The sequence below is a fragment of the Geotrypetes seraphini genome, chromosome 2 (assembly GCF_902459505.1).
Source record: "Geotrypetes seraphini chromosome 2, aGeoSer1.1, whole genome shotgun sequence".
NCBI classification, from domain to species: domain Eukaryota; kingdom Metazoa; phylum Chordata; class Amphibia; order Gymnophiona; family Dermophiidae; genus Geotrypetes; species Geotrypetes seraphini.
The window spans coordinates 367964291-367990187 of NC_047085.1; the positions used below are offsets into that span (position 1 = coordinate 367964291).

Genomic DNA, 25897 nt, shown 5'->3' on the forward strand with positions numbered 1-25897 from the left:
CAGGCAATGGGCGGGAGATTCCACCTCCAAGGCTACTCTCAGTAGACTCCCTTTTAAAGGACTGATGTTGATTGGATAAGGTGTGGATGATCTGATGGCCAGTGTGGCAGATTGCAGGCCAAAATCTCTAACTGATCACAAACCTCTAGAGGTTTAAGGCAGTTTAAATTTCATAATTCCAGGCGATTGTGACCATACTCGGGAGGAGTCTCATCGCAGAGATCCTATCAGGAATCAAGCCAGAGATTCTCAGGACCTAGGCAAATCCAAGCCTCCAGTTCTTATCCCACATCAACCTCCAAGAAGGTACAATGATGCTAGGGTCAAAGTCTTCCCCTTGAGAATAGGAGGAAGGCTCTGGGCGTATGCTGAGGTCTGGGAGTAGATCTTGTCAGATTGTTGGGTGCTGGAGATCATTTGTGGAGGATACAAGCTTAACAGACTGGTTTGAGGACTCCCCAGTGGGGTGCCCAGAAAAGTCCTTTAGAGTCTTGGCAATGGTATAGAAATTTGTAGAAATTCAGGCCACAGAGCCAGTGCTACCCAAAGACTCGGGCTCGGACAGATACTCCATATACTTTGTAGTGTCCAAGAAAGGCTCCAAAGATTGGAGACCCATTCTGGATCTGACTCTCATCAACAAGCCTTGAAATTGTGTGCTCAATCATCACAATGGTTGCTCCGGGTGAATTTCTAGCTTCCCTAGACTTGAAGGGAAGTCTATCTGTACAGAACACAGGAGACTCCTGAGACTCCATGTTCTGGAGAGACATCAGTTCTCGTTGCTCCTCTTTGGGTTGGCAACTGCACTCCATACATTCACCAAGGTAATAGTAGTGGTGGTAGTGCATCTCCATAGGGCGGGATTGCAGGTGCATCAATATCTGGATGACTGACTGATCAGAGGCCCATTGTTATCAGAAGGGGAACAACCAGTGACCCCAGTGGTCCAGGTTTTGCAGAACCTGAGCTGGACAGTGGATTTTTGAGAGTCAACTGGTTCTATCTCAATCTCTGGAATACCTAGGAGTACTATTCAACACAGCAGAGGGCTGAGGCTATCTTCCAGAGACATGCAGACAGAAGGTTTGCTCTCAGATAATGAACATGATGGCCAAGCCTGCTCCATCTATGTGGCACTACCACCAAGTACTAGGCTCCATGGTAACCACTATAGAGGTGGTCCCTTGGGTGAAAGCTCACATGCATCCTTTACAGAATGCACTACTGTCTTGTTGGAAAAGCCCTGTTGGGGCTGGCCAGATGCTGCCTGTTTTACTAGTGCTTCCTTTGCTTGCTGGCAGCTGCTACATTGTAAGGTGAGGGAGGGAAGGGGGTTATCAGAACCGGCTCTGCTGCTTCAGGAACGGATGGAGGGAGGAGGTTATCAGGACTAGTTCTGCTTTGTGAATGGAGGGAGGGAGGGAGATTGATAACTGCCACAATGCTCTGGGAGCTGGAGGGAGGGAGATTTGTGGCTGCTGCTGATGCCTCTGGGGATGGAGGGAGGGAGGGGAAGTTAATGAGTCAGGAGCACCACTTTGGATGTTGTCTTAGAAGGGTGGGAGATTTTTTGGGGGGCAGGTTGGTTGATAGTGCCAGTAAATTGAATGCCGGTTAGCTGAGATTCTACTGTAATAATTTTTTTAGTAATAGTATGTTTGCTTTTGGATTATTTGGAAAAATGTTAAGCCCCATGTTTTTTCAAACACTGTGAGCTCCTTTTACTAAGGTGCATTAGGGCCTTAACACATGAAATAGTGTATGCTAAATTGCAACGCACGCTAGACCTTAACGGCGTTATTCTAGAAGCATACCACACTGTGTAGCACATGGTAATTTTGTGTGTGCGCTAAAAACGTTAGCGCACCTTAGTAAAAAGAGCCCCGTGTGTAATTTGCAAGTGCCCTCACTAATATCTATGGTGGGTTTTTATATTAGCTCTAGGGCTGTAAAAGTGATCACACCTTTAATTAAGGCACTTTTTTCTGACAATTGTACTAGTATTTTATCAAGAAAAATAGGCACCCACTTTTCTTTGTGAAACAAACTTAATATAAGCAACTTAAATTGCCATGCGAAATCAGGAACATTAAATAGTATCTTTCTTTCAGAAAGGCAGTTAAAAGCAATCTTTTTTCATTACATCTATTATAAGCAGCTGTATTCATCCTGACTGCATTATTTATTTTGTGTTGACCTATGAAAAATACATTTTGTATTTGAATCGTACTTATTGCAATTCACCTTGAGCAGATTGGTTAAGCAGAATAGAAATGTTCTGATTAGATTTGATTAAAAATTTAGGGTTCCTTTTTATAAAAATGCAATTTGTTATTTTCCTGTTCTTTAACAGCACTATAACATAACATAACAAATAACTTCTATACTGCATAACCTTGTAAGTTCTATGTGGTGTATAAAATTTAAAAAAAACATAATCATTAAGGGTAATCATTATTTAGGAAACAAATATGTCTTCAGTTGTTTTCAAAAATGGTGGTAGGATTCAGAACTCAATAATAAAGACTTCAAGTCCTTATCCCAAAGTGCTGCCTGAAAAGAAAGAAGACGTTGATAAAACTTTTTATAATGACAACCCTTCATCTAAGGGAAGTTAAAAAGAGCATGAGATTTTCGCATACTAGTTAAATGAGCAATAGAAAATGAAGTAGCTAGGAGATAGACCAAACAAAACTTTATAACAGAGACAACCAAACTTAAATTTAACACAGGCATCAACAGGTAACCAATGAAGTTCCCGATAGTAAGGGGACACATGGTCGAATTTCTTCATTCCAAAGATGAGACGAACCGCAGCATTTTGTACTGTTCGCATTCTTTGAAGATTCTTTTGTGTACCCGACAAATATACAACATTACAGTAATCCAGCTGGCTCAATACCAAAATACTGGACTAGCACTTTAAATAGAGCAACATCAAAATATGATTTTATACTACGCAATTTCCACGAAGTGTAAAAAACCTTCCGTACTAATACATCCACTTGGTTTTGCATAGTCAGGCTCTGATCAAAAATTACATCCAAAATTGTGATAGTCAATTGGATTAGATACATTATATTATTTAGTTCCACAGATGTTTCAATAAAAGTATGTCCTGGAGAAGCAATAAATAACTTAATGTGTGTTAATGCAGTACTTTCACGTGCACTAAGCCCAGATTCAACACAGCAGTATATATGGCTTCTTTTGTTTTGCAGGTCCCGTAATTTTCCCACTAACCTGTTGAACTTGCAAAATTAACGGAACATTTATCTCCTCTTATTTTGGAAGTGATAAATGCTCCCAAGTTAACTCAATATTAGCCAGTTTGGTCCATATTCTATAAATGGTGCCTTAAGTTAGGCACCTAACAAGTGCAAAATGCCATTTATTAAAAAAAAAAAAAAAAAAAGTGATTAAGAAAAAAATGTAGGCACCTGCTGTCACTTAAAAAAAGGCACCACATTGCAGCTACAGAGACACTTTACAGCACTTAATACTACTGTAGGCATGGCTAATGCTAGAAATGGCGTTAGGCGTTGTAAAGCACCTCATAGCCGTGATTCATGTGAAAGGTGGGCACTGGAAATGTAGGCCTTGAAAACCCTGGTGCCTACCTTTCACGATGCCACGATTCTACAAACGGTGCCAATGTGTGATTGGTTGCCATTTTTTAAGCAGTCGCTGATACCGGCGTCATTTGTAGAATCCGGCCCGTAGTGTACACTAATGTGAATGCACTAGCTGGTTAACACTTCCATGCCCATTCTCTGCCTACCTCTCACTTATGGATACATTAAAGAAAAGCTTGGATGGACAATGTTCTTATTGTTTGATCTCCCTTGTTGTATCTGGAGCTTTAGATACCATTAATCTTGCAGTAATGCTTGCTAAATTGAAGAACTTAGGCATACAAGGAATAGTATTGGATTGGTTTACGTCTTATTTGACTAGTAGGTTTCGTGTGAAGGGGGGGATAGAAGGTCTTGGTGAAGAAAACAATTCGTAGAGGTGTGCCTTAGGAGTTGGCCCTGTCAGCGCTATTGTTTAATATCTACATGGCATCTCTTGGTCAGGTTATCCGGGATCTGGGAGTTCATTACACTATTTATGCAGATATCCTCTTTTTCTTTCCTACTGATGGTGATCTTGAGAAAAAATTGAATGAATGTTTGACTCAGGTATATGAATGGATGTCCCAACATGGTTTGAAGTTGAATGTGAACAAAACAGAACTTATGATAGTAGAGAGGAAGGATGAAGCTAATGGGAGCGAGAGTGTTCATATTATGGGTGAAGAGATAAAGGTAAAAGATCATATTAGTGTTGGATGTCTGCTTAGACTCAGCTTTATCTATGGGAAAACAAATTGGGTGCATTATTCAGAAAGGTTATGCCCAACTTCGTATGTTGTATAAGCTAAAACCATTTTTGAATACATTTGATTTTCGAACTGTGGCCCAATCTCTGCTTTTGACAAGATTAGACTACTGTAATTCCTTGTTTCTGGGCTTGCCTAAAATGAAATTGAAGATGCTTATGAATTCTATAGCTAGGGTGATTAGTGGGGTAATAAGGGCAGCCCATATAACCCCCACATTGAAAAGCTTGCACTGGCTGCCAATTGAGCAAAGAATTCAGTTTAAAGTGCTGTCCATGGTACATCAAATAGTATATGAAACTGTGCCACTCTGGTTTCAGTCTCTATGGGAGATTTATAAATCTCCAAGAGCACTACAATCTGAGGGGAAAATGAAATTGGTAGCATTGACACCTGATATAATATAAGATATGTGGCAACTCAACTCCAAATGTTTTCTATTGCCAGAATATAATATTGGAACAATCTTACTGGGCAATTAAGATTATGCGCAGATCATTACAGCTTTAAGAAGATGTTGAAAACCAAACTATTTGGAGATGTCTTTCCTACAGTTGTTGGCCATTTCTTCTATTCTTTTAATGTTATTAAAGGATTTACAAATTTGATTTTTATATATGTTGATGATGTTTTCAAGAATGTTTTCGTACTTGTTTTGGTTTTCTTGCTTTGTGTATGTTTAATTTGAAACCACTGTGACTCCAGGCGGCATATTAAGTTTTTAAATATATAAATAAATTTATAAAAAATATTTAGCATGTGCTTAGTATGAGCTAACAGGTGAAATACAGTAAAATGGTTTAACACACTTTGTGGTAACCTGTTTTTCAAGCACTAAGGGCCGGGTTCTATAAATGGCACCTATATTGTAGACGTCGCTTGGGCAGTTGTCAATCAACCGCTAGGTACTATTTATGGAATTCTGCCTAGCAACACCTAGGCATGCTTAGGCATTGCTAAGCATCCTAGAGGTAAGCAACAGTATATTAGGTCATGTTTTACTGGGTCTAATTTACTGGCACCTAACTCGGACACCTAGTGATGCCTAAATCAACAACACCTATTCTCCACCCCTAACCATGCCTGTGTTTCATATTCTCTGCCCCTAACCATACCTACTTTTCAGGTAGGTGGCGTTAGACATCAGAAGGGCCTCTACTTAGATATCACCAAGCATTGCAAGGAATTCCATGCTTAACTTTTTTAATTTTAATTTTTTAAATTATTCATTTAATTTCAATGGTGCAATTTAAGCTAATTGAAGTAATTTAGGTTAGGTGTGGATTTTAGTTAGGTGTTGCTAGGCAGCCTCGATTAGGGCGCCTAGCAGTGCCTAACTAGGATGCCATTTATAGAACTTGGCCTAAAAGTCTGATTTTATAAACGATGCCTAACTTCTAGGCACGATTAGATGTGGTTGTCAATCATCCACTAGGCGCTGTTTATAGAATTCTGCCTATCAGTGCCTGAGCATTCTTAGGCACTGTTAGGCGTTAAAATCTTAGGCACATTGCTTTTTATGTCAATGTTTTCTTGGCCTAAATGAGTGCAGCTAAGGTAGGCGTCTACTGGTGCCTAAGTGAAGCCACACCCAAATTCCACCCTGATTCCGCCCCTAAACGTGTCTACTTGCCAGTAGGCACATCAGTGAAGCGCCTACCTCAAAGTGGTATGCACTACCGAATTATTCTTTATTCAAAGTATTTGATTAAACGCTTATCCAGCAGTACAAAGAGTTGAACAAAATTTAAAAATTACAGAAAGGCAGACGTGTCTGCAATATAAAACATATATATATTAAATTATTGAACAAACCAGGACTAAACAGACAAACTCAAATCTTTGAAACAATAGGAAAAGGGGCGGAAATACAATTTTTATAGAAAGAATATATAAAAGGAAAATACAATAGGAGAAGGGAAATAAAATCAAAAAATGATTAAGAAATTAGTTGCATGGGAATAAAAACCATTTGAATTTGTTAAGGTAGGTACAGTTCATCATACTATTCCTATCTAATGGAAAATATTAGTAATTATATGCATCCTTAAAGAGAAAATACTTTAAACTGCTCTTAAATTTCTGTAAGTTACATTCTGCTCTTAAATATAAAGGAAGAGAGTTCCAGGTCAAAGGGGCGGTTACTGAAAAAATAAGGGTGCAACGAATGCCAATTATTTTCAGAGATGGGACATTGAGGGGATGCTGGGATGCTGGTCTTAAGGCTCTAGGGGGATCATAAGGGATCAAAAGTCTGTCCATAAATGCCGGGAAGTTGTTTATAGAGTTTTAAAAGTCAAGAGGGTGATTTTATATGTTATTCTGTGTAAAACGGGCAACCAATGTGCTTTTTGTAATAATGGAGTGACGTGATAAAATTTATTTGAACCCGAAATAATTTTTATAGCTGTATTTTGAATGAGTTGGAGACGTTTTATATCTTTTAGACATATACTTTTTAATAGTGAATTACAATAATCTATTTTGGATATTACGAGCGAGTGAATTAACACATTAAGGGATTTAGCGTCAAGGAGAGGAGCTAAAGATCTAATCATCCTTAGTTTATGAAAACAGTTTTTAACCAGTGCACTAATTTGGGGACGGAATAAAAGTTTATATCAATTAAAATACCTAGTACAGTGGTACCTTGGATTACGAGCATAATCCGTTCCAGGAGCATGCTCGTAATCCAAAATGCTCGTTTATCAAAGCGAGTTTCCCCATAGGAAATAATGGAAACTCGCTTTGATACGTTCCCACCCCCCACCGAGGCCAGCATCGCTACTCCCCCCGAAGGCCCCACGATCCGACACCCTCCGCCCCGTGAACTCAAGGCCTGCGAGTTCACATTCTCTACGAGATTCTCAGAGAGAACGTGAACTCGCAGGCACAGAAGAGGCACAGAAGAGGAGGCTGACATGCCGGTGCTACATTAAAGTAAGAAGAGGGCTCTGGGGGACTTCAGGTTGCGGCGGGGGGGCCCGATGGCGGCGGGAGGAGGGTGCTGGTTCACGGGGGGGCGCTCACAAATCGAGGCGTGCTCGGTTTCTGAGGTGCCGATTTTGTGAATGTTTTGCTCGTCTTGCAAAACACTCGCAAACCGGTGCACTCGTAAACCGAGGTACCACTGTATTTTTATTGTAGTAGTTTGTTTAAGAGGAACAGTATCAATAGAAATTGGGGCTATTAACTGAATTTAGCACCTACCGGCAAATTACTTTTTTATAATTGTTTTTAAAATTGATTTGTAATGGCGTTTTCAATTATTAGCGCTGATTAAGCCAATTAAAAATTAAGTTAGGTGCCTAGATCAGCTAGGCTCACTGATCTGAGCTCCTTGCTGTAGGCATCTGTTCTTGAATTAGGGCCTAAATGCATGTTAGGACTGTTAAGTGCAAAGACTTTACATTAATTGTTGGGAACATATTCAGCATGTTCTCTGCTTTTCCACATATTAAGATTCTTGCAATCAGAGTGGATGCATGTGCCTCTGTATTCTATATAGATTGCCCAGATTTGGATAAAACAGGGAAAATGTGCATGCAATCTAGTTAACAAACTGTTAACAATTAATTATTAGTGTTAAATGGCACAACTTTGATCTTGTGCACATATCCACCTATGTGCTATTCCATTGCAATAGGAATGGTATGCTGAACGGTAGGGTTGTCCATGTCTGCTTGTGAGTATTCTGCAGAAGATGTCAATCACTTTTTTTCAGCTCCGCCTCCTCCTCTGCTGCCCTCTTCAGTTCTTCCTTCTGCAAGCCAGCATGAAGATGTTGTTCTGATCTTTTTCCTTTATTTCTTTAATTTTGTGGTCTTTTTTGGTTGTTCACAGGTTTTACGTAGCTCCAGGACCAGCTGTGCCTCCTTGGAAAGGAGCAGACTCTCTCTGCAGCTGGCAGGTGCATCCTTTGGGAACCTGTTCAGCCAGCCTGCTGAATATTTGTGGAGCTTAAGGTTCCAGATCCTCAGCATTTGCTCATTTTTTTTAACTCAGTCAGGAGCTTTAGCACATGCTGTTAGGCATCAATAGCGTCCTCGGAACTCGGAAGCGCTCACAGTGATGGCTGCACTTCCCCCCATCCTTCTTTTTTCAGATTTGGTACAAAATGAAGAGGGCAGCATAAACCAGGGAGAAGGAGGGGGAGCTAGAAAGCTGTGATTGACATCTTCTGAAGAATGCTCACAAGCAGACATGGTCAACCCTACAGTTCATCATACTATTCCTATCTAATGGAAAATATATTATTGAGGTAAGAACCTAATCTCTTTTTCTATAACTCTGCATGTGCAAATTGTTTCATGCGTGACCCAAAAGGGGCGTAGCCATGGGAGGAGCATGGGCAGGTCAAGGACATTCTAAAAATATAAGTTTCAGTGTTATAGAATTTGTGAATTGCATACCTAATTTGCATTCCAAGATTTACTCCTGGTTAGGCAGGTGTAAGTCTGGCACTTAAAGTTTGGGCATGACGTGCATCCTCTGTAGAATCATGCTTAGCACCACTCTATTCCAGCACCAATTTTTAAGTGCCATTTACAGAATTCAGCCCTAAATGACTTTGAGTACTTTGTAGAATAGCACCTACACTTGCATGCTCATTCTGTAAGTTGATGCTTAAAGTGAAGCTCCAAATACACTGTTATAACAGTGGTATAGCTGGGACTTAATGGACCAAGATGTGACCCTTTGGGTCCGCGTCCTCCCCTCCTCCCCTCTCCCACACACACTCTCAGCTACTTACCTGTCTACTACTACTATTATTTATTATTTCTATAGCAGTACCAGATGCTGTACATTAAACACTTAAGAGACAGTCCCTGCTCAGAAGAGCTTATAACCTAATTAAGACAAACACACAGGAAAAAAGGGTGAATCTGTCAGTACTGCTCAGGTAGGGGAAGGGTAGGGGATGATAGAGGGGATGACAACAGATATTGGTGCTTTACAAGTTGGTAGAGCTAGGGCTTAAATGCAGCTTCAACCTGAATTTGAATACCGCCAGAGAGGATCTGCCACTTCCCTCCTACAGGCAGTTGCATCAGAACAGCATGACGTGGCAGACAAAAGGTCCTAAATATATCAATACAAACTGAATATCTTAAATACGGAAAGGTCCTGCCAGCCAGAGAAACAGTCTTTAGTTCTGTTTCTACCATTTTAGTGTGTGGAGGACCAGTGGGTGGGTAAGTAGCTGAGTTTGGGGGAGGAGGGCTAACAGATATAGGGAGGCCCTGTCTCTGTCCTCCCAGTTATGCCACTGTTATAACATAGTGTACTTGGAGCCTCACTTTAAGTGCCAAGTTATAGAATAGGGAATTAATGTACTGTACATGTAATTGATTGATTTTGCTGGCATTACATTTTTTGAGTCACTCTTAACAGATGAATGTGCACTAATGAATGTGCATCCTTATCTAAGCAGGTTGAGATCCACTGGATATTAAGTCGCTGCATGTCTTAATTTTTACCTTCAGAAACATTTTGAACATTGAGAATATGTGATGGTGTGTCTTTTGTTTTGCAGAAAAACAAGCAAAAGTTCTCATTGCAGCTGCCTGGAGCCTGTCATTCTTGTTTTCAATTCCAACTCTGATTATATATGGCAAACGGCAGCTATCCAGTGGAGAAGTACAGTGCTGGGCGCTCTGGCCTGATGATTCCTACTGGATACCTTACATGACTATTGTTGCTTTCCTGGTGTATTTCATTCCTTTGATTATTATCAGGTAAGACCCTTCTATGAAGCAATTTATGCTTTTTAACTTTTATATTATAATGACTTGAACTAAAGCTGTGATGTCATGGCATGGATTTTCATATGCATTTACTCAAGGATTTTCCCAGAGACGTGTTTACAATAGAGAAGGAAAAGAGGATGTATACTTAACATTTCCATAAAGTGTATATCACTTTCTTTCCTTTGGCTCCTTGTATTATAATTTCAGGCTTTTAGAGGATAATTCTATAAAGTAGTGCCTACATTTCGGGGTCTTTTAACTAAGCTTGGTAAGAAGAGGGGTTAGTACATCCTTGCTCAGGTTTTTCCCACTAAGGCCATTTTTTACCACAGCAGTAAAATGGCTGATTTTCTGTTTTTTTGTAATGGCCATTTTATAGTTGGAGGGGGCTCACACAGTAATCCTGGGCTGATCACCACACGGTAATGGAGCTGCACTAACTGACTGGCATAGGAATGCCCACGCTCTACCCCCTTCCCCATCAGGACAGGCCCCCTCCAAGAAAAATGTAAAAAATATTTTTTAGTAAATAGCACACTCCGATTTGAAAATTACCACTGGAAGTCTGAACATATTCCACAGTAGGCCATTTTAAGCTAAGGTAAGTGTGCAGTATCGCTCACTGCAGCTTAGTGAAAGAGCTCTTTAGACATCTACAGTGCACTTACTTGGAGTTTGCTCTGTTTATAAACATATACAAACAACATAGGCGTCGGAACGGGGAGGGGGGCACAGGGGCCATGGCCTTCCCCAAAATTGGCACTGCCCCATCCCCCTTCCCTCCCTCCCCTGTCAGGCTCTTCACTCTTAGGATCGGCTTTCATCTGCCACTCAGTGGCAACGAGCACTGTCCCAGCCCCCTTCCCTCCTATCCCAACCCCTGTCAGGCTCTTCACTTGCGGGTTCGGCTTTCTTCTGCTGCTCAATGGCAAGGAGCAGGAGCGCGCTTTGATGCTCCTGCTCAGCGCTGAGTGGCTCCCGCGAATTATCGCAATTTGCAGAGCCTGACAGGGAGAGGCTGGATGCAGGGGGTAGGGAGTTGGAAGTTTGGAGGACAGATCCTCAGGTGGTTGGGAAGACAGATACTGCACATACTTGGAGAGAGTTGGGAAGGACAAATTCAGGGGCGGGGGGTAGGAAAGGAGGAAAAGAGAGATGCTGCAGAGGTGGAGTAGTGGGAAGGAAGAGAAAGAAATGCTGCCAGAGGGGGAGGGAAAAGGAACGGAGAATTGTTGGACATAGTTGTGTGGTGTGAGACGGAAAGAGAGATGATGTATATGGGGAAAGGAAAAAAGAGGGAGAATTGTTGGACATGATAGTGGTGGAGAGGAGGGAGGGAGAAATGTTACACTGGGAGGAGGAGAGATGACCGAAAGAAGGGAGAGATGCCAGACCACTGGAATGGGAAGGAGAGAGAGAGAGAGATGCCAGACCACAGAATGGAAGGGAATGGAAGGAGGGGAGAGAGAGATGCCATACCACAGAAAGGAGAGGAGAGAGATGTTATACTGTGCAGTTGAAAAGGTAGAATGGGTGGGTCACATACTAGTATATAATTTTTTTTATTATTATTTCTTTATTTATTAATTTCAACATTTTTTTGCAAGAAAAAATCTTGTTTACAGAAAAACAATAAGTATAATGTTATTTCACATCATAATATTAATATTAGGAATAATATTTAAACATTCCTTAGACCATCATTTTGTTAGGGGGAGATTAGCAGAAAAGCTGAGAAGATACCATGAGAAAAAAGGAAATAATAATATAGGAAATAGGCTTAACACTCGGCTCTGCATTTTTTTCTGTTAATCACTCGGTCCTTATGGGGCAATTCTTTCTAGCTCCAGGAAAGCCTTCAGCTGCTCTGGAATGAAAAACACATATATCACTTGAAGGTATTTCACAACACATTTGCAAGGATATGCTAACAAAATGAAGCCCCCTAGGGATTTGGTCTCCTGCCGTAGGTGAAGAAATTGTTTTCTCCTATCTTGTGTGGTCTTCATGGTAGACCCAGATCCTCTTACTGTGGAATAAATTTCTTGAGGAATGAAAATATTGTTTCATAAAATGCCTCTAAGGGCTCCTTTTACAAAGATGCGCTAGCATTTTTAATGCACGCACCAGATTAGCGCACGCTAGCCAAAAATCTACCGCCTGTTCAAAAGGATGCAGTAGCGGCTAGTGCGTGCTATTTCCGCATTAAGGCCCTAGCGCGCCCTTTGTAAAAGGAGCCCCAAATCTTGCTGGAAGATAAATGATACCAAGAGTGTTGTTCTAATAGAGGTATCCAAAATGGATTCTTCCGGGATAGCTGAAATGTTTTGTAAGTCAATTTGAGAAGATTGAGCATTCTGCCTTTCCCATTAAATCTTGGGAAGATTAACTTGGCAAGTAGTATATCTTATTAAGCGGAGGTATACAGTCTGAAGCCACCAAGTAAGCTTTAAACATATCATAAGACAGCATCCCAGAGGACTTAGGAAAATTAAGGATTCTGACATTTAGCCTTCTATTAAAGTTCTCCATGTTCTCAATTTTTCTATGAATAGCCACGTTATCTTTTACAGCAACAGTCCTTTTTTTTTTTTTTTTTTTTTTAGTTCAATAGTTTTTATTGAATATTATAAGAAATTTACAGAAAGCAGTTCAAACACACAAAATCTGAATAAGACACAATGGTATAGAAAAAGTCCATATCTATAATCATTTACTTACAACCAGATTAATAAAAAGAATCTAAGGTATGTGTAACTGCTAATAGAAGATATATGAAAGGCAGAAAAGCAGGGAGAGTGAAATAAGAGAGAGGGAAAGAAAGAGGGAGAAAAAGAAAAAGAGAGAGATAGATAGATAGAGAGGCAGAAGTGTCTACTGGTTAGAATGAACATATGAGTCTAAGAATGACCAAGGTGATTTATTTTGCACCATGTTTGTGGAGAGTCGAGAAATCATGTTTTTCTCATATGCATAAGATTCAAATTTATGATACATGCTCAGAGAGTTCCACCAAAAGGTCCTAAACCCTGAAGGGATTGCATATCAGTTTGTACTAGTATAGAATTTGGGGGTTCTGCACCTAGTTTATGTATGAGGATTTACACCATGTTTCAGTTGGTATATATCCTCGTGCCTAAAAGTTGGGCACAAATACCAGTGCTACAAACAGGCGTCTCTCAAACTTCTTTAAGTTCCAGCACACTAAGGGGACAGATTCAGAACGAATGCTAGGAAGTTTTTCTTTACCCAGCGTGTGGTGGACACCTGGAACGCGCTTCCAGAGGGCGTAATTGGGCAGAGTACGGTACTGGGGTTCAAGAAAGGATTGGACAATTTCCTGCTGGAAAAAGGGATAGAGGGGTATAGATAGAGGGCTACTGCACAGGTCCTGGACCTGTTGGGCCACCGCGTGAGCGGACTGCTGGGCACGATGGACTCAGGTCTGACCCAGTGGAGGCATTGCTTGTGTTCTTATGTTCTTAAGTGGAGCAAATGTTTTTCAGGGTACATTATAATTGAAATTATAAAATTGCAAAACCAACAAAAAAATTAAGGGGTCTTTTCACTAAGGCGCAGTAGCTGATTTAATACGCGCTAAATATTAGCGTGAGCTAAATGCTAATGCGTCCATTATATTCTATAGATGCGTTAGCGTTTAGCGCATGCTAAATCATGAAGGGCGCCTTAGTAAAAGAGGGGGTAAATTTGAGAGTTATTTATTTAAAGTTCTTTAAGCTATGGATGGGTAATTGTAACAACGGTGAAACTAACCCTCCTATTACTAAGCCACGGTAGAGGTTTCTACTGCAGTCCAGGGTGCTAAATGCTCAGACGCTGCTCTGACGCTCATAGGAATTCCTACGAGTGTCGGAGCATTTAGCGCCACGGGCCATGGTAGAAACCTCTACCGAGACTTGGGGCTCCTTTAACGAAGGTGCGCTAGGATCTTAGGTCCTTCCCAGCGCATCCCAAGATGCAAGTTACAGGGGGATGTGGAGGGGTAGGTTGGGATGTCAGGGAGGGGGGTGTCAGGCTTGACAGGAGAGAACTCTTTTTAGAGTGGGGCTGTCGGGGGGGGGTTGTTTATATTAAAATTAGCTAATTAGGAATTCTGTCTCATTCACAGAAAACTGGCTCACAACCTCACCCCCCCCCCCCCCCCGTCCTAATGACTAAAACTTACTGATAGTTCTGGAGCTGTTAGTAAGTTTTAGCTGTTAGGGCAGGGTGACTTTTGCAGCTGGGCTTCTACACAAAAGCCTCTTAGCACAGGACAGGAAGAAGCATGGCATTACAGCATACCTCCCTGCACCATTTTCTGCTGCATGAATGTGCTGCACTCATCCTGGACTGTTCGCCCATCCCCCTACCCCCATTCATTGGGCATGTACACAAGAGCTGTGTCTACCGCATAGCTCTAGTAGTAGGCATGCGCCAGGACCATTCTGAGCCCCTAGCGACCAATGCTCAACACCAATAGCATGCATTTAGTTTGCATGCTGAAAGTGTTGAGTATTTGTCACAAAAAAAAAAATCAGTGCTCCACATAGTGTTTTCTGACATTGTAGAGAACAACGCTGAAAATCTGTGCATCTCCCCCACAGTTAGGACATCAAAAGGCTCTCCTAAATAGTGTTGGCTAAGCTGTATCTGGATATTCAGTGCCAGCCAGTATCCAGATACCGACACTGAATATCTGAGTATGGAAGCACGCGTAAAGTTCAAATTCGCCTGCTTCTGCTTCAAAGTACTATTCGGACTAGCCCCTAATTACATAACTGACCTTTTCTCCTTCTCAGCAAACAAACACAAAAGAAGCTCACATTCGAACTTCGTTTCCCCCCCCCCCCAGTCAGAGATTGTAAACAGAAAAAACACCATGAACACCTTCTCTCACATCAAGCAGCATTATGGGGTAATGAACTAGATCAATTGCTTTCGCCCACTACTTATGAGGAATTCAGGAAGCACCTACAAACATACCTGTTCCTGAAGTATCTAGACAACTGACCCATATTTCCCTTTCTCCTCAACAACGGTTTTCCTGACCTATTAATCTCTCTCTTACACCTCTCTTAAGTTCAATCAATTTGTACCTTCTTTTAATATTTTGTAAACCGCATAGAACTTCACGATACTGCGGTATATAAACTGCTATTATTATTAAAGCCCACAGTAGCTGGCTTTTGAAAAATGCTGACTGCCATGGGCAGAATATTAGAAGTTAGTCTTTTAAGAATACTAATATAAAGAAATAAACAAAAACCAAAAGGAAAAAAGGTGATACCTTTTTATTGGGCTAACTCAATGCACTTTATGACGAGCTTACGAAAAGCTTCGAAAGTTCATCGTAAAATGCATTTGGTTAGTCCAATAAAAAAGGTATCACCTTACTACGTTTGCTCTTTGTTTTATTTCTTTATATTACCTTGGAAAGTGGACTAACATGGCCACCACACCATTTCGCTCAAGAATACTAATGAACTGATGGCTGCACATCCTACTTTTGGGTCCAGTCTGCACCTAAGATGAATTCTGCCTCGGGAGAGTTCAGCAGTATGGTCCCGAGCCTAAAAAGTCATAGCTTCCCTTATAGTGCTATTTTTTTGTGATGTCTTATCTCTCCTTCTTTTTCTTGGCGCCTACTCTCTGCCCTAGTTTTTGTCTGCCTAATTCACTCTCTCTTCTTTTGTAACCACAAAATATAGACAGACTCCAAAAAGAATGATAGGAAAAGTACCTTGTCAAGTATAATTTTATTTTTTTTAGACACAAAACAATCTGCATTTAACACCACTTTCCACATGCTGAGTTTAAAAAAAAAAATAACACCTGTTATTACAAATGACTAATCAAAATATTATCCTCTGTTTGCATTCCATTGCCTTAATTATGCAAATAACTATGATAAATGTTATTCCAACTGTGACTCATGAATCACTTTTTATTAGACAAATATTTCTGAACTCGTATGAAGAAAGTTTGGATTGGAGAATGGGGAAGCAATAAGGATATATTTTATTTCAAATTATTATTGGTTAGGATAGGATGGTTGGATAGGCTGGAGTAAGCTTCAAAGGCAACTCCTGAAGTTACAACCTGAGGACAGTACCGAGCGGGCTTCTAAGGTTTGTGGTCCAGAAGAAACAAAGAAAAAAAAAAGACAATTCAGTCATGAAATTGTAATGCATGTGATTATAGGTCAAACTAAATAGACGGTTCCAATCTTTATCTGTCATCATGTACTGTGTTACTATCCTGATCCATGCAGCATCCCTATAGTATGTAGAAATATGTTATTAGAGGAGGGAATGAAGTATATGGAGGTCAGAATGAAATTTATTAACCCCATGATATTGTTTGTTAATCTTTATTCATTTTTAAAACTCACAATAAATGTAACATATAATACAATCATTTATACTTTAACATTACTTAATATATCATCAAATTCTAACTCGCATCAAATATCCCCCTCCCTTATACCCAACAGTTATTCATAAGCAAAAGAAATCATAAAATATTCCCACCCCACCCTGGACGTGTATGATATTGTTTGGATTGATGGTCCAGGAAAAGTATTTAAAAAGAACCTGTAGCATGCAGCTATATCACATACTTGGGGAAGGCTGCTGCAAAGTGGTTCTATGTTAGTTGCAACAGAGCGAGTATCAAAATAGCTGCTTTATCATTTTTGACATCTATAAAGAATCTGATGTCTGATATGAAGCTGATGTGTGTTTGGCCCAGACTTAAAATCTCTTCAATTAAATCCAGACATTTTCTGGGTCTGTCAATATATCATTGGTCTGTTGGGATCTAGTTTGCTTGTCTTAGGTACCAAGAGAAAAACTGATTGGTATCAATTTCTCCAATGCATTCTAAACTATTTTGGAACTGTGTTAAGACTTTTCATCTCTTTTGTATGCTCCCTTGGAACTTCTTTCTTCGATTTCATGTATCAAAAAAAAGTCTTCTAAGACTCCAGCTAATCCAGAATACTGCAGCCAAACTGATCTTCTCAAAACACAAATCTGACCATGCCTCCCCACTCCTTACCAAACTTCACTGGCTCCCAATAATCCCCAGAATCCATTTCAGATGTTCCTGCCTGGCTTTTAAGATCATTCATGGCATCCTCCCTCCTCTTATCCCACTGTCTTTCAACTCCTCCAGTCCTGACTCCTCCAGAACTGCCCAAAGGTATAAACTAGCCTTCCCCTCCCTACGCAGCATCCACTATGCAGGCAAACTGGGAAAATCCCTTCTCTTCAAAATCACAGGTCTTTGGAACGACCTCACCTCCCCGTTGCGGAACCTGAGCTCCCTTCAGTTATTCCGCAAACAACTGAAAACCTGGCTTTTCAGCAAATTGTAACTCTATCCTTCACCCCCTTTTCCCCCCCTTCTTCCTATAAATTCATGTAATCCTTTTTTTTCTTCCTCTCTACCTACTACTTTAAGTTCTTGTAAACCGTGTCGAGCTCCATACTCATGGAGATGATGCGGTATATAAACTTAAGGTTTAGATTAGATTAGATTAGATTAGATTGAGCGTTATCTGAAGTGGCCACATTTGAGAAATCTCCGTTCCATGCACAGAATAGGGGATTCTTGCGCCAGTGAAGGCTTTCTTTTTTGTGGTTTTGTTCAAAGATAAATTCCTAAAAGGAAAGTCCATAGGCCTGTGTATTGCAGTGTGACACATCGAGATTCTGGGTGTGCCGCAAGATGCCGGCAAGGAGAGGCGAGGGCCTGCCTACAGGACATGCCTTTCACAGCAAGATATCCTTATTAGCTTGCTCTCCAGTTACACCTTTGTGTAGGTTTAGCTGTAGAGCAAGCTAAGTATATGCTCTATAAATATTAAATGTAATGAACAGTTTAATTTATGAAAAATATATAAAATATACAAAAGAAAGTATGTAAGAAGAAGAAAATTTTAACATCTAATATAATAAAATGCTAGGCTGCGCATGCGCACTCCCATCTGCGTGCGCCGGTTTTCTGTGAGCTGTAGGGCACCGCAGATAGGAGTGCGCATGCGCGCAAAGCTCTCTCTCTCCCTCCCCCCGAGGTGGATGTCGGCCGCGGCGGCTGTCGGCGGCCCGAGACGGATGTCAGCCGCGGCGGCTGCTGGCCGCCCGAAGCTCTCTCTCTCTCTTCCTCCCCCCCCCCCCGAGGCGGATGTTGACCGCGGCGGCCCGAGTCGGATGTCGGCCACGGCAGCTGCTGGCCGCGGTGGCTGTTGGTGGCTGCAGGCCGCGGCAGCCAAACCCAGAAAGCATTTTAACATAAGTAGGGCATGGAGTTCAGGAGGAAGGTATGGGTGGGAGGAAAATACTGCACAGGGAAGTGGGGTGGGAGGGAAATGCTACAACACACGGAAATGGAGGAGCAGAAAAGGGGTTGATGGACAGGGGAAGAGGTGCTGATGAACAGGGAGGGGGGCAGAAAAATGAAGACAGGCCTACTGCTGGACAGGGGGAGCAGGAAGGAGGTGATGATGGACAGGGGGAGGTAAAACAAAGGGAGAAGGGCTTCTGCTGGATAAGGTGAGCAGTGATGGGGTGGTGGAGGACACAGGGGAGGTAAAAGGAAGGGAGAATGGACAGGGGGAGCAGGCAAGGGGTGGTAGTGGACAGCCAAGGGGAAAAAAAAAAAAAAAGACAGACAGAAATACAGAAAGTGGCTAAGGAGAGAGAAAAAAAAATAAAGACAGACACACACACATATATTCTAGCACCAGTTAATGTAACGGGCTATAAGACTAGTTAAGTTATAAGAAATTAAGAAGAAACCAAAAACAATACACAAAATAAAAAAAGTGGCGATGACCTCACGTAGCACTCCGATCAGCTTTATTTGCTGTTTCACATTAATGGTTTATATACATTTTATTTTAAGTTTTTCCTTACACATTCGGGGTGGGGGGTTGGGGGAGGGAGAGGTAATTGAGAAATTGATATTAATTCTTCATACCAATGTAATAAATAAAGATGTCTTATATTATTAATAATTGAGAGAAAGGTGGGTGAGTAAAGTTATGGTAATATAATTATAAAAATGGTGTAATTTCTGTAATAGTTTTCTGTCTTCAATTAAATGTACTACACTGTTGTAGTTTATAAAACAATAAAATTTTTACAAAAAAAAAATACATAAAATAATTTCCAATAGAAGAAATACCAACGGGATTAATGAGGAGTCCAGCCAGCCAGTCTTATGACCCAGCTGGTATTCTGAAGCTCCCGTGTTACTAACTAAGCTAGTTTGTGATCAGTTCTCACTAAGTACTTTGGTGTTGATTTATAATTATTTCACAGCAAGAGGCACGTCCTATAAGCAGTCAGCTGGCATCCGCACCTCTTCTCCTTGCCGGTGCCTCTCCTCTTCTCCGTGCATCTCCTACCCCACTGGCGGCTCAGGGCCCTGTCTGGAGGACCTTCGCGCATGCACTGACATCAACATGATGACATCATGCATACATATGACATCATCACATTGACATCTGCACATTTCCAGGTGCCCTCCAGCCACATCCCGGAGTTTACTGTGCCACCGAACCGTGCCACCGAGTTAAAAGGGTTGCGGGATACTGCCATAGAACATTATTGAGATGGCTTGGGGAAATCCACTGCTTATTCCTAGCATAAGCAGCATAAAATCTTACTTCTTGGGAGATAGATAGGTGCTTGGGATCTGGGTTGGCCACTGTTGGAAACAGGATACTGGGCTCCGAAATAAGAATGTCCCAGTATGGCAATTCTTATGTTCTCAGTCAATCACTCATAGTCCTCAGCAACACCACCAGAGACTCAGAAAACTGAGTCTATTACTATTGATGTGATCGATTTCTCTGAAGTTAATTTCACAGTGAGTACCTTGAATACCTAATTACTTATAATTGATGAAGCATCATGTGATGTCTTTAACAGTCTCCCCCTCCCCCCAATATCTTACTCTCTTACCCTTTCCCGCCCAGCGAGCCCATGGTTTTAACCAGCGGGTTAAAACCACAAGCTCCATTTATCTTTTTTGTGAGGGCAGCATCTGGCAAAAACGGGACCAGCTTTTAGGAGTCACGTAGCTGCATGTCCAAAAAAAAAGCAAGAATCTTTATTCTTTTCATTCCCCCCTCCCCCCAATGGTAGGTTTGATGAAGAAATCAGCTGGGGAGTTGTTGAGAGAGGAAATACTGAAGGAGAGTGATAAGAGGATGGAAAGTATTGGGGGATGAGTGGATCTACAGACAGATAGCAACAAGGTAGGGTAAGTGTAGCTGGAGTGCCCTGCTGGAGAAGGGAAACTGAGAAAGGAGACGGAGAAGATAATATGGGAAGGGAGTGAAAAGAGACGTTGCATTTCACTGAAAGCGGAAAAGGTAGGGAAAAAAATACCAAGAGTGTAAGAGAAAGTTATGGAGAAAAACAAGAAGGTGAAGATTACAAGAAACACATGAAAGATGGACAAAATAGGATAAGTAAAAATACAGACAGCAGAAAGATACTGTAGAGATAAAGACAAGCAAACTGAGTAGTGAAATGAATGAATATTGGCAAGCAAGGTGGTAAGGGGGAGAGAGAGAGATGGAGAAAACTGGAGAAGCATTAAGGAAAGGAAAAGGATGGGAAAAATAGCTAAACCTTATGATGAGAACCCACTACTCCGTCCCCCCAGACAACAAAAGAAGAGAAACAGTTTTGTATTTGGATTGTGCATCTGGTTTTGCAGAACAGGGTAGTATCATGAGCTTGTGTTGGAAAACTTTCGCTGAGGACCAAGTGATCATTGTTCTGTCACTGTTCAAAAGGAAGTGCTTATAAAGAAAAGGAAATATTGAAAAGAAAAAAAACAACAACTAAATAGCGCTAACCAATGGGTCTAATAAAGAGACCAGCTGGCTTGGGTCTGGTGACTCAGCCGACATGCTGAAGACCCCGAGGTTATAGAATAAATAACTCTATATTCAATCTCTGGCAGAATAAAGTTCCATTTTGGTATATTTATATAGATTTGGGTTTAGTTTTTAAGGCATTGGGAGGATGTTTGTCTGAGAGTTTATGTTTTTCTGTATGATTATTAGAATTTAATAATTTATCTAAGGGCTCCTTTTACAAAGGTGCACTAGCAGTTTAACGCGCGTAATAGCAGGCGGTAGTTTTTGGCCAGCGTGGGAGTTAGCGCGTGATGAAAAGTCACGCGCATTAACCCCGCTAGCAAGCCTTTGTAAAAGGAGCCCTAAGTCTTAAGCCTCTACTTTTGTATTACTTTTGTAAAAGATTTCATGCTTTCTATGAGTTTTCATTTTCTCTATCCATAAAAATATAGAATTTGTTGCCAACTGAAATCCATTTTACTGCTTATTTGTCCTTTTTAGCAATAACTACAGGCATAGTTGTTTGTTGTTTTTTTAAGAACATTTTTACTGTATGAAGATCATTTGTAATCTGTTATAGGCTTTTATAAGTATGAAGTTTTGTCGTAGTTCTTGCATTTAAGGACAAGAATGGGAACAATGTAGAAGAACTAGTGCCAAAAGCTCTGTCGGGGTGAAAAAAATACACTGAACAGAAACCTGAAGCCTTGCCATCCAGTGCATTTAGAATCAGTCTCCTGAAATGTTACCCCATTCTGAATCCCTTGGGAGAAAGTGAAGTTATACAAGCCTACTACCCCCCCCCCATCCCCATTTTATCCAGCTGCGCTTGGACGGCTTGACATTTAGCTTGCGCTGCTTGGCAGCACTGCGTGATGAAAAGAGGGGAAGCAAGCTCTGGCAGTCAGCATTTAACCAACTAAATCTAGCTATTTATTTATTCACTAGTCTTTAAGCCCGTTACATTAACGGGTGCTAGAATAGATGTGTCTGTCTGTCTTTCTTTCTGTCTCCTTAGCCGCTGTCTGTCTGTCTGTCTGTCTTTCTTTCTGTCTGTCTCTCTGTCTGCTTGGCTGCTGTCTCTCTCTCTTTGGCCCCTGGCTGTCTGTCTGTCTTTTTTTCTGTCTCTCTGGCCCCCTGTCTGTCTGTAATTCTTTCTGTCTGCGTCTCGCCCTGGTCCCTTGTCTGTACTGGCAGGCTCACAATGTACCCGGGGCAATGGAGGAATTAAGGGCAAATTCTATAAGAAGAGCCCAAAAGGTAGGTGCCGAATTAGGCACCATTCAGCACGATTCATATCAAATTGGGTGCTATTTCAAGAATCACACTGAGCGGTACCTATTTTGGAGGTGCCCAAGAAATAGGCCAGCTCTAGGCACAGCTAAAAGTTAGGCGCCCATGCGAGCACTTAAGCACTTAAGAGCAGCGATTCTGTAACAAGGCGCCTAACATGAAGCCACGCCCACGCCTAACATGCATAGCGCCTATTTTTTTGAGGGCCGCCTAAATTTTTAGAGGCGCCTTGTTACAGAATCGCTCTTTCTTGATAGGCACCTAAGTTTCAATTAGTGCTGATTAAAAAGCTTAATTGGGCTTGTTATTCAATTTAGATAGGCGCCTATCTAGTTGGGTGCCCCCAAAATAGGTGTCTAACATTAGGCTTTGGTTACAGAATTTGGGCCTAAGTGACTTACCCAGGGTCACAAGGATCAGCATGGGTTTGAACCCATAACCTCATGGTGCTGAGGCTGTAGTTTTAACCACTGCGCCACACTCTCCCCAGACATGGTATCCACATATGGCCTGGTTCTGAATATCTGGGACTAATTTTGCCCACAGCTGTCAGTATTTATTAAGACACCAACTACTGCCAGCTGAGTATATACCCCATTGAAGCTTTGATAAAATGTTGACATTATAAACATTGATGCAAACAAACCAGTCAAAAATGATAAATTAATGTTATGCTCATGCAAATAAGGAAAACGAGCTGAATCTTATAGCAGCATTAGGATGCCCTGGGTAAACCAATTCTCAAGTCTGGTGTCTAATCATTGCATAGTGTAGAATGGATAAAAGTGAATCGGGTTTTTTTGTTTTGTTTTGTTTTGGGTTTTTTTTTTACTGCATTAAGATTTACAAAGACTAGGGGCTCATTTTACAAAGGTGCACTAGTGGTTTTAGCGCACGCTAAAATACAGGGTACAAAGCAGGCAGTAATTTTTCAGCTAGCATGCTAATCTTGTGCGTGCGCTAAAAACGCTAGCGCACCTTAGTAAAAGGGGCCCTAGGGGACACTCAATGAAGTTACAGAATAATACTTTTTAAACCAATAAGAGGAAATATTTTTTCACTCGGAGAATAGTTAAGCTCTGGAATGTGTTGCCAGAGGATGTGGTAAGAATGGTTAATGTAGCTGATTTTAAAAAAAAAAAAAGTTTGTACAAGTTCCTGGAGGAAAAGTCCATAGTCTGCTGTTGAGAAAGACAGAGAGGAAGCCATGGACCATTGGTCTGACCCAGTAGGGCTATTCTTATGTTCAATAAGGGATCGCGAGGCGACCCAGGGAACTACAGACTGGTGAGCTTAACCTCAGTTCCGGGGAAGATGGCCGAATCATTGATCAAGGAAAGTATTTAGAAAAAAATAATTTAGAAAAAAATAATCTGATGAGAACAAGCCAGCATGGATTCTGTAAAGGAAGATCATGCCAAACAAACCTACTGCATTTCTTTGAGGGGATAAGCGAACAATTGGACAAGGGTGACCCCATAGACATCATATCTGGATTTCCAAAAAGCCTTTGACAAGGTACCTCATGAGCGCCTACTAAGAAAGCTGTGGAGCCACGGGGTGGTAGGGGATGTGCACAATTGGCTGGTGGACAGGAAACAGAGGGTAGGAGTAAAGGGACACTACTCTGACTGGAAAGGGGTCACGAGTGGTGTCCCACAGGGGTCAGTATTAGGACCACTGCTGTTCAATATATTCATTAATGACCTAGAAACAGGGACGAAGTGCGAAGTTATAAAATTCGTGGACGACACAAAACTCTCCAGTAGAGTCAGAACTGTTGAGGAATACAAAGAACTACAGAGACCTGAACAAACTGAGTGAGTGGGCAAAAAGATGGCAGATGAGCTTCAATGTAGAGAAATGTAGTCTTGCACATAGGGAAAGGGAACCCAATGTACAACTATATGATGGGAGGGAGGGTACTGGGGGAAGGCAACCTAGAAAAAGACTTGGGGTATTGGTGGATAAAACAATGAAGCCGGCGGCGCAATGTGCAGTGGCCTCAAAGAAAGCGAACAGAATGTTGGGCATTATCAAAAAGGGTTTCACTATCAGAATGAAAGAAGTTATTCTACCACTGTATCAAGCGATGGTGCACCCTCATCTGGAGTATTGCGTCCAATACTGGTCGCCGTACCTTAAGAAGGATATGGTGACATTCGAGAGGGTCCAGAGAAGAGCGAAAAGGATGATAAAGGGCATGGAAAACCTTTCATATGCTGAAAGGCTGGAGAAGCTGGGGCTCTTTACCCTGGAGAAGTGGAGAATTAGAGGCGACATGATAGAAACTTATAAAATCATGAAAGGCATAGAGAAGTGGAGAGGGACAGATTCTTCAGACTAGCGGGGGGGACAAAAACAAGAGGGCATTCAGAAAAATTGAAAGGAGACAGATTCAGAATGAATGCTAGGAAGTTCTTCTTCACTCAGAGGGTGGTGGATACCTGGAATGCGCTCCCAGAAGAGGTGATAGGACAGAGTACAATATTGGGTTTCAAAAAGGGATTGGATGACTTCCTGAAGGAGAAGGGGATTGAAGGGTACAGATAGAGGGTAACTATACAGGATAGTAAATGAAAAGGGAATAAACGATTTAGGTGAAGGATCACTTGCAGGTCATAGACATGGGGGGCCGCCGCGGGAGCGGACTGCTGGGCACGATGGACCCCTCTGGTCTGACCCAGCAGAGGCAATTCTTATGTTCTTATAGTATACTCAAAGCTGCAATGCTTTAAATCAGGGGTGTCCAACCTTTTGGCTTCCCTGGGCCGCATTGGCTGAAAAAAATGTTTCTGGGGCCGCGCAAACGCTGCAGCAAGACAGAGGAGGGATCCGGCAAGATGGTAAACACCCAGGGGGCAGCAGAGGAAAACATTGCATCGCCCTCGACCAGGCCCCACAAAATACTTCACTGGGCCACCTGCGGCCTTTAGGCCACAGGTTGGACACCCTTGCTTTAAATCAAAGCAATTGCTAGGACCTCAATACATTAGTGTTTTAGAACGTCTATGAGAGAGTCATAGCTACTATCCAATTTAAAAGACAAGTTGTTCCATTTGCCATTAACTGTATTGCTTATTTGTTATGTGTGTATGTAAAATGAAACAACTCTGAAGGTGCTTGGCATTTCTTTTGATCCTATGTTGAATATTAAGTGTCATGTTGCTCAATTGACTAAGCAAATTTTATGGAAACTGAGGCAATTGCACAGAATACGAAAATATTTCTCTTTTACTCAGCTGAGTTTAATAGTCCATGCCCTTATATATTAGCAAATTGGATTATTATACTCGATGTAGGTTTCTGGGTCTTGTTGCATCTTGTCTAGTAGAAACCGACGTTTCAACCACCATGCTGTGGCTTTCTTCAGGGTATGTTCTGAAGTCTGCAGTTTGACTTTGTAAATAGTGGGTTCACTGACCTGACTGGGAACAGGGCATTCCACCAATTTGAATTTTGGCGGGAAAGTCAGTTGGTCAGCAATTTGAGTTTTGCTGTGAAGGTCCATGGATTATTATAATTTACCTTATGCTGGTTGCTCAAGGATATTAAGCAGGAGGCTACAGACACTGCAGAATATTG

At 41.5% G+C, this 25897-nt stretch overlaps 1 protein-coding gene across 1 annotated transcript in view; it reads left to right on the plus strand.

The window, feature by feature from the left end:
* The window catches only part of NPSR1 (neuropeptide S receptor 1), a 271780-nt gene that overhangs the window by 199054 nt on the left and 46829 nt on the right, over positions 1-25897 (plus strand). Inside the window, exon 5 of the mRNA XM_033932853.1 lies at positions 9924-10125. Within this exon, the coding sequence (XP_033788744.1) occupies positions 9924-10125 (202 nt within the window). The remainder of the gene's footprint in view (positions 1-9923; positions 10126-25897) is intronic.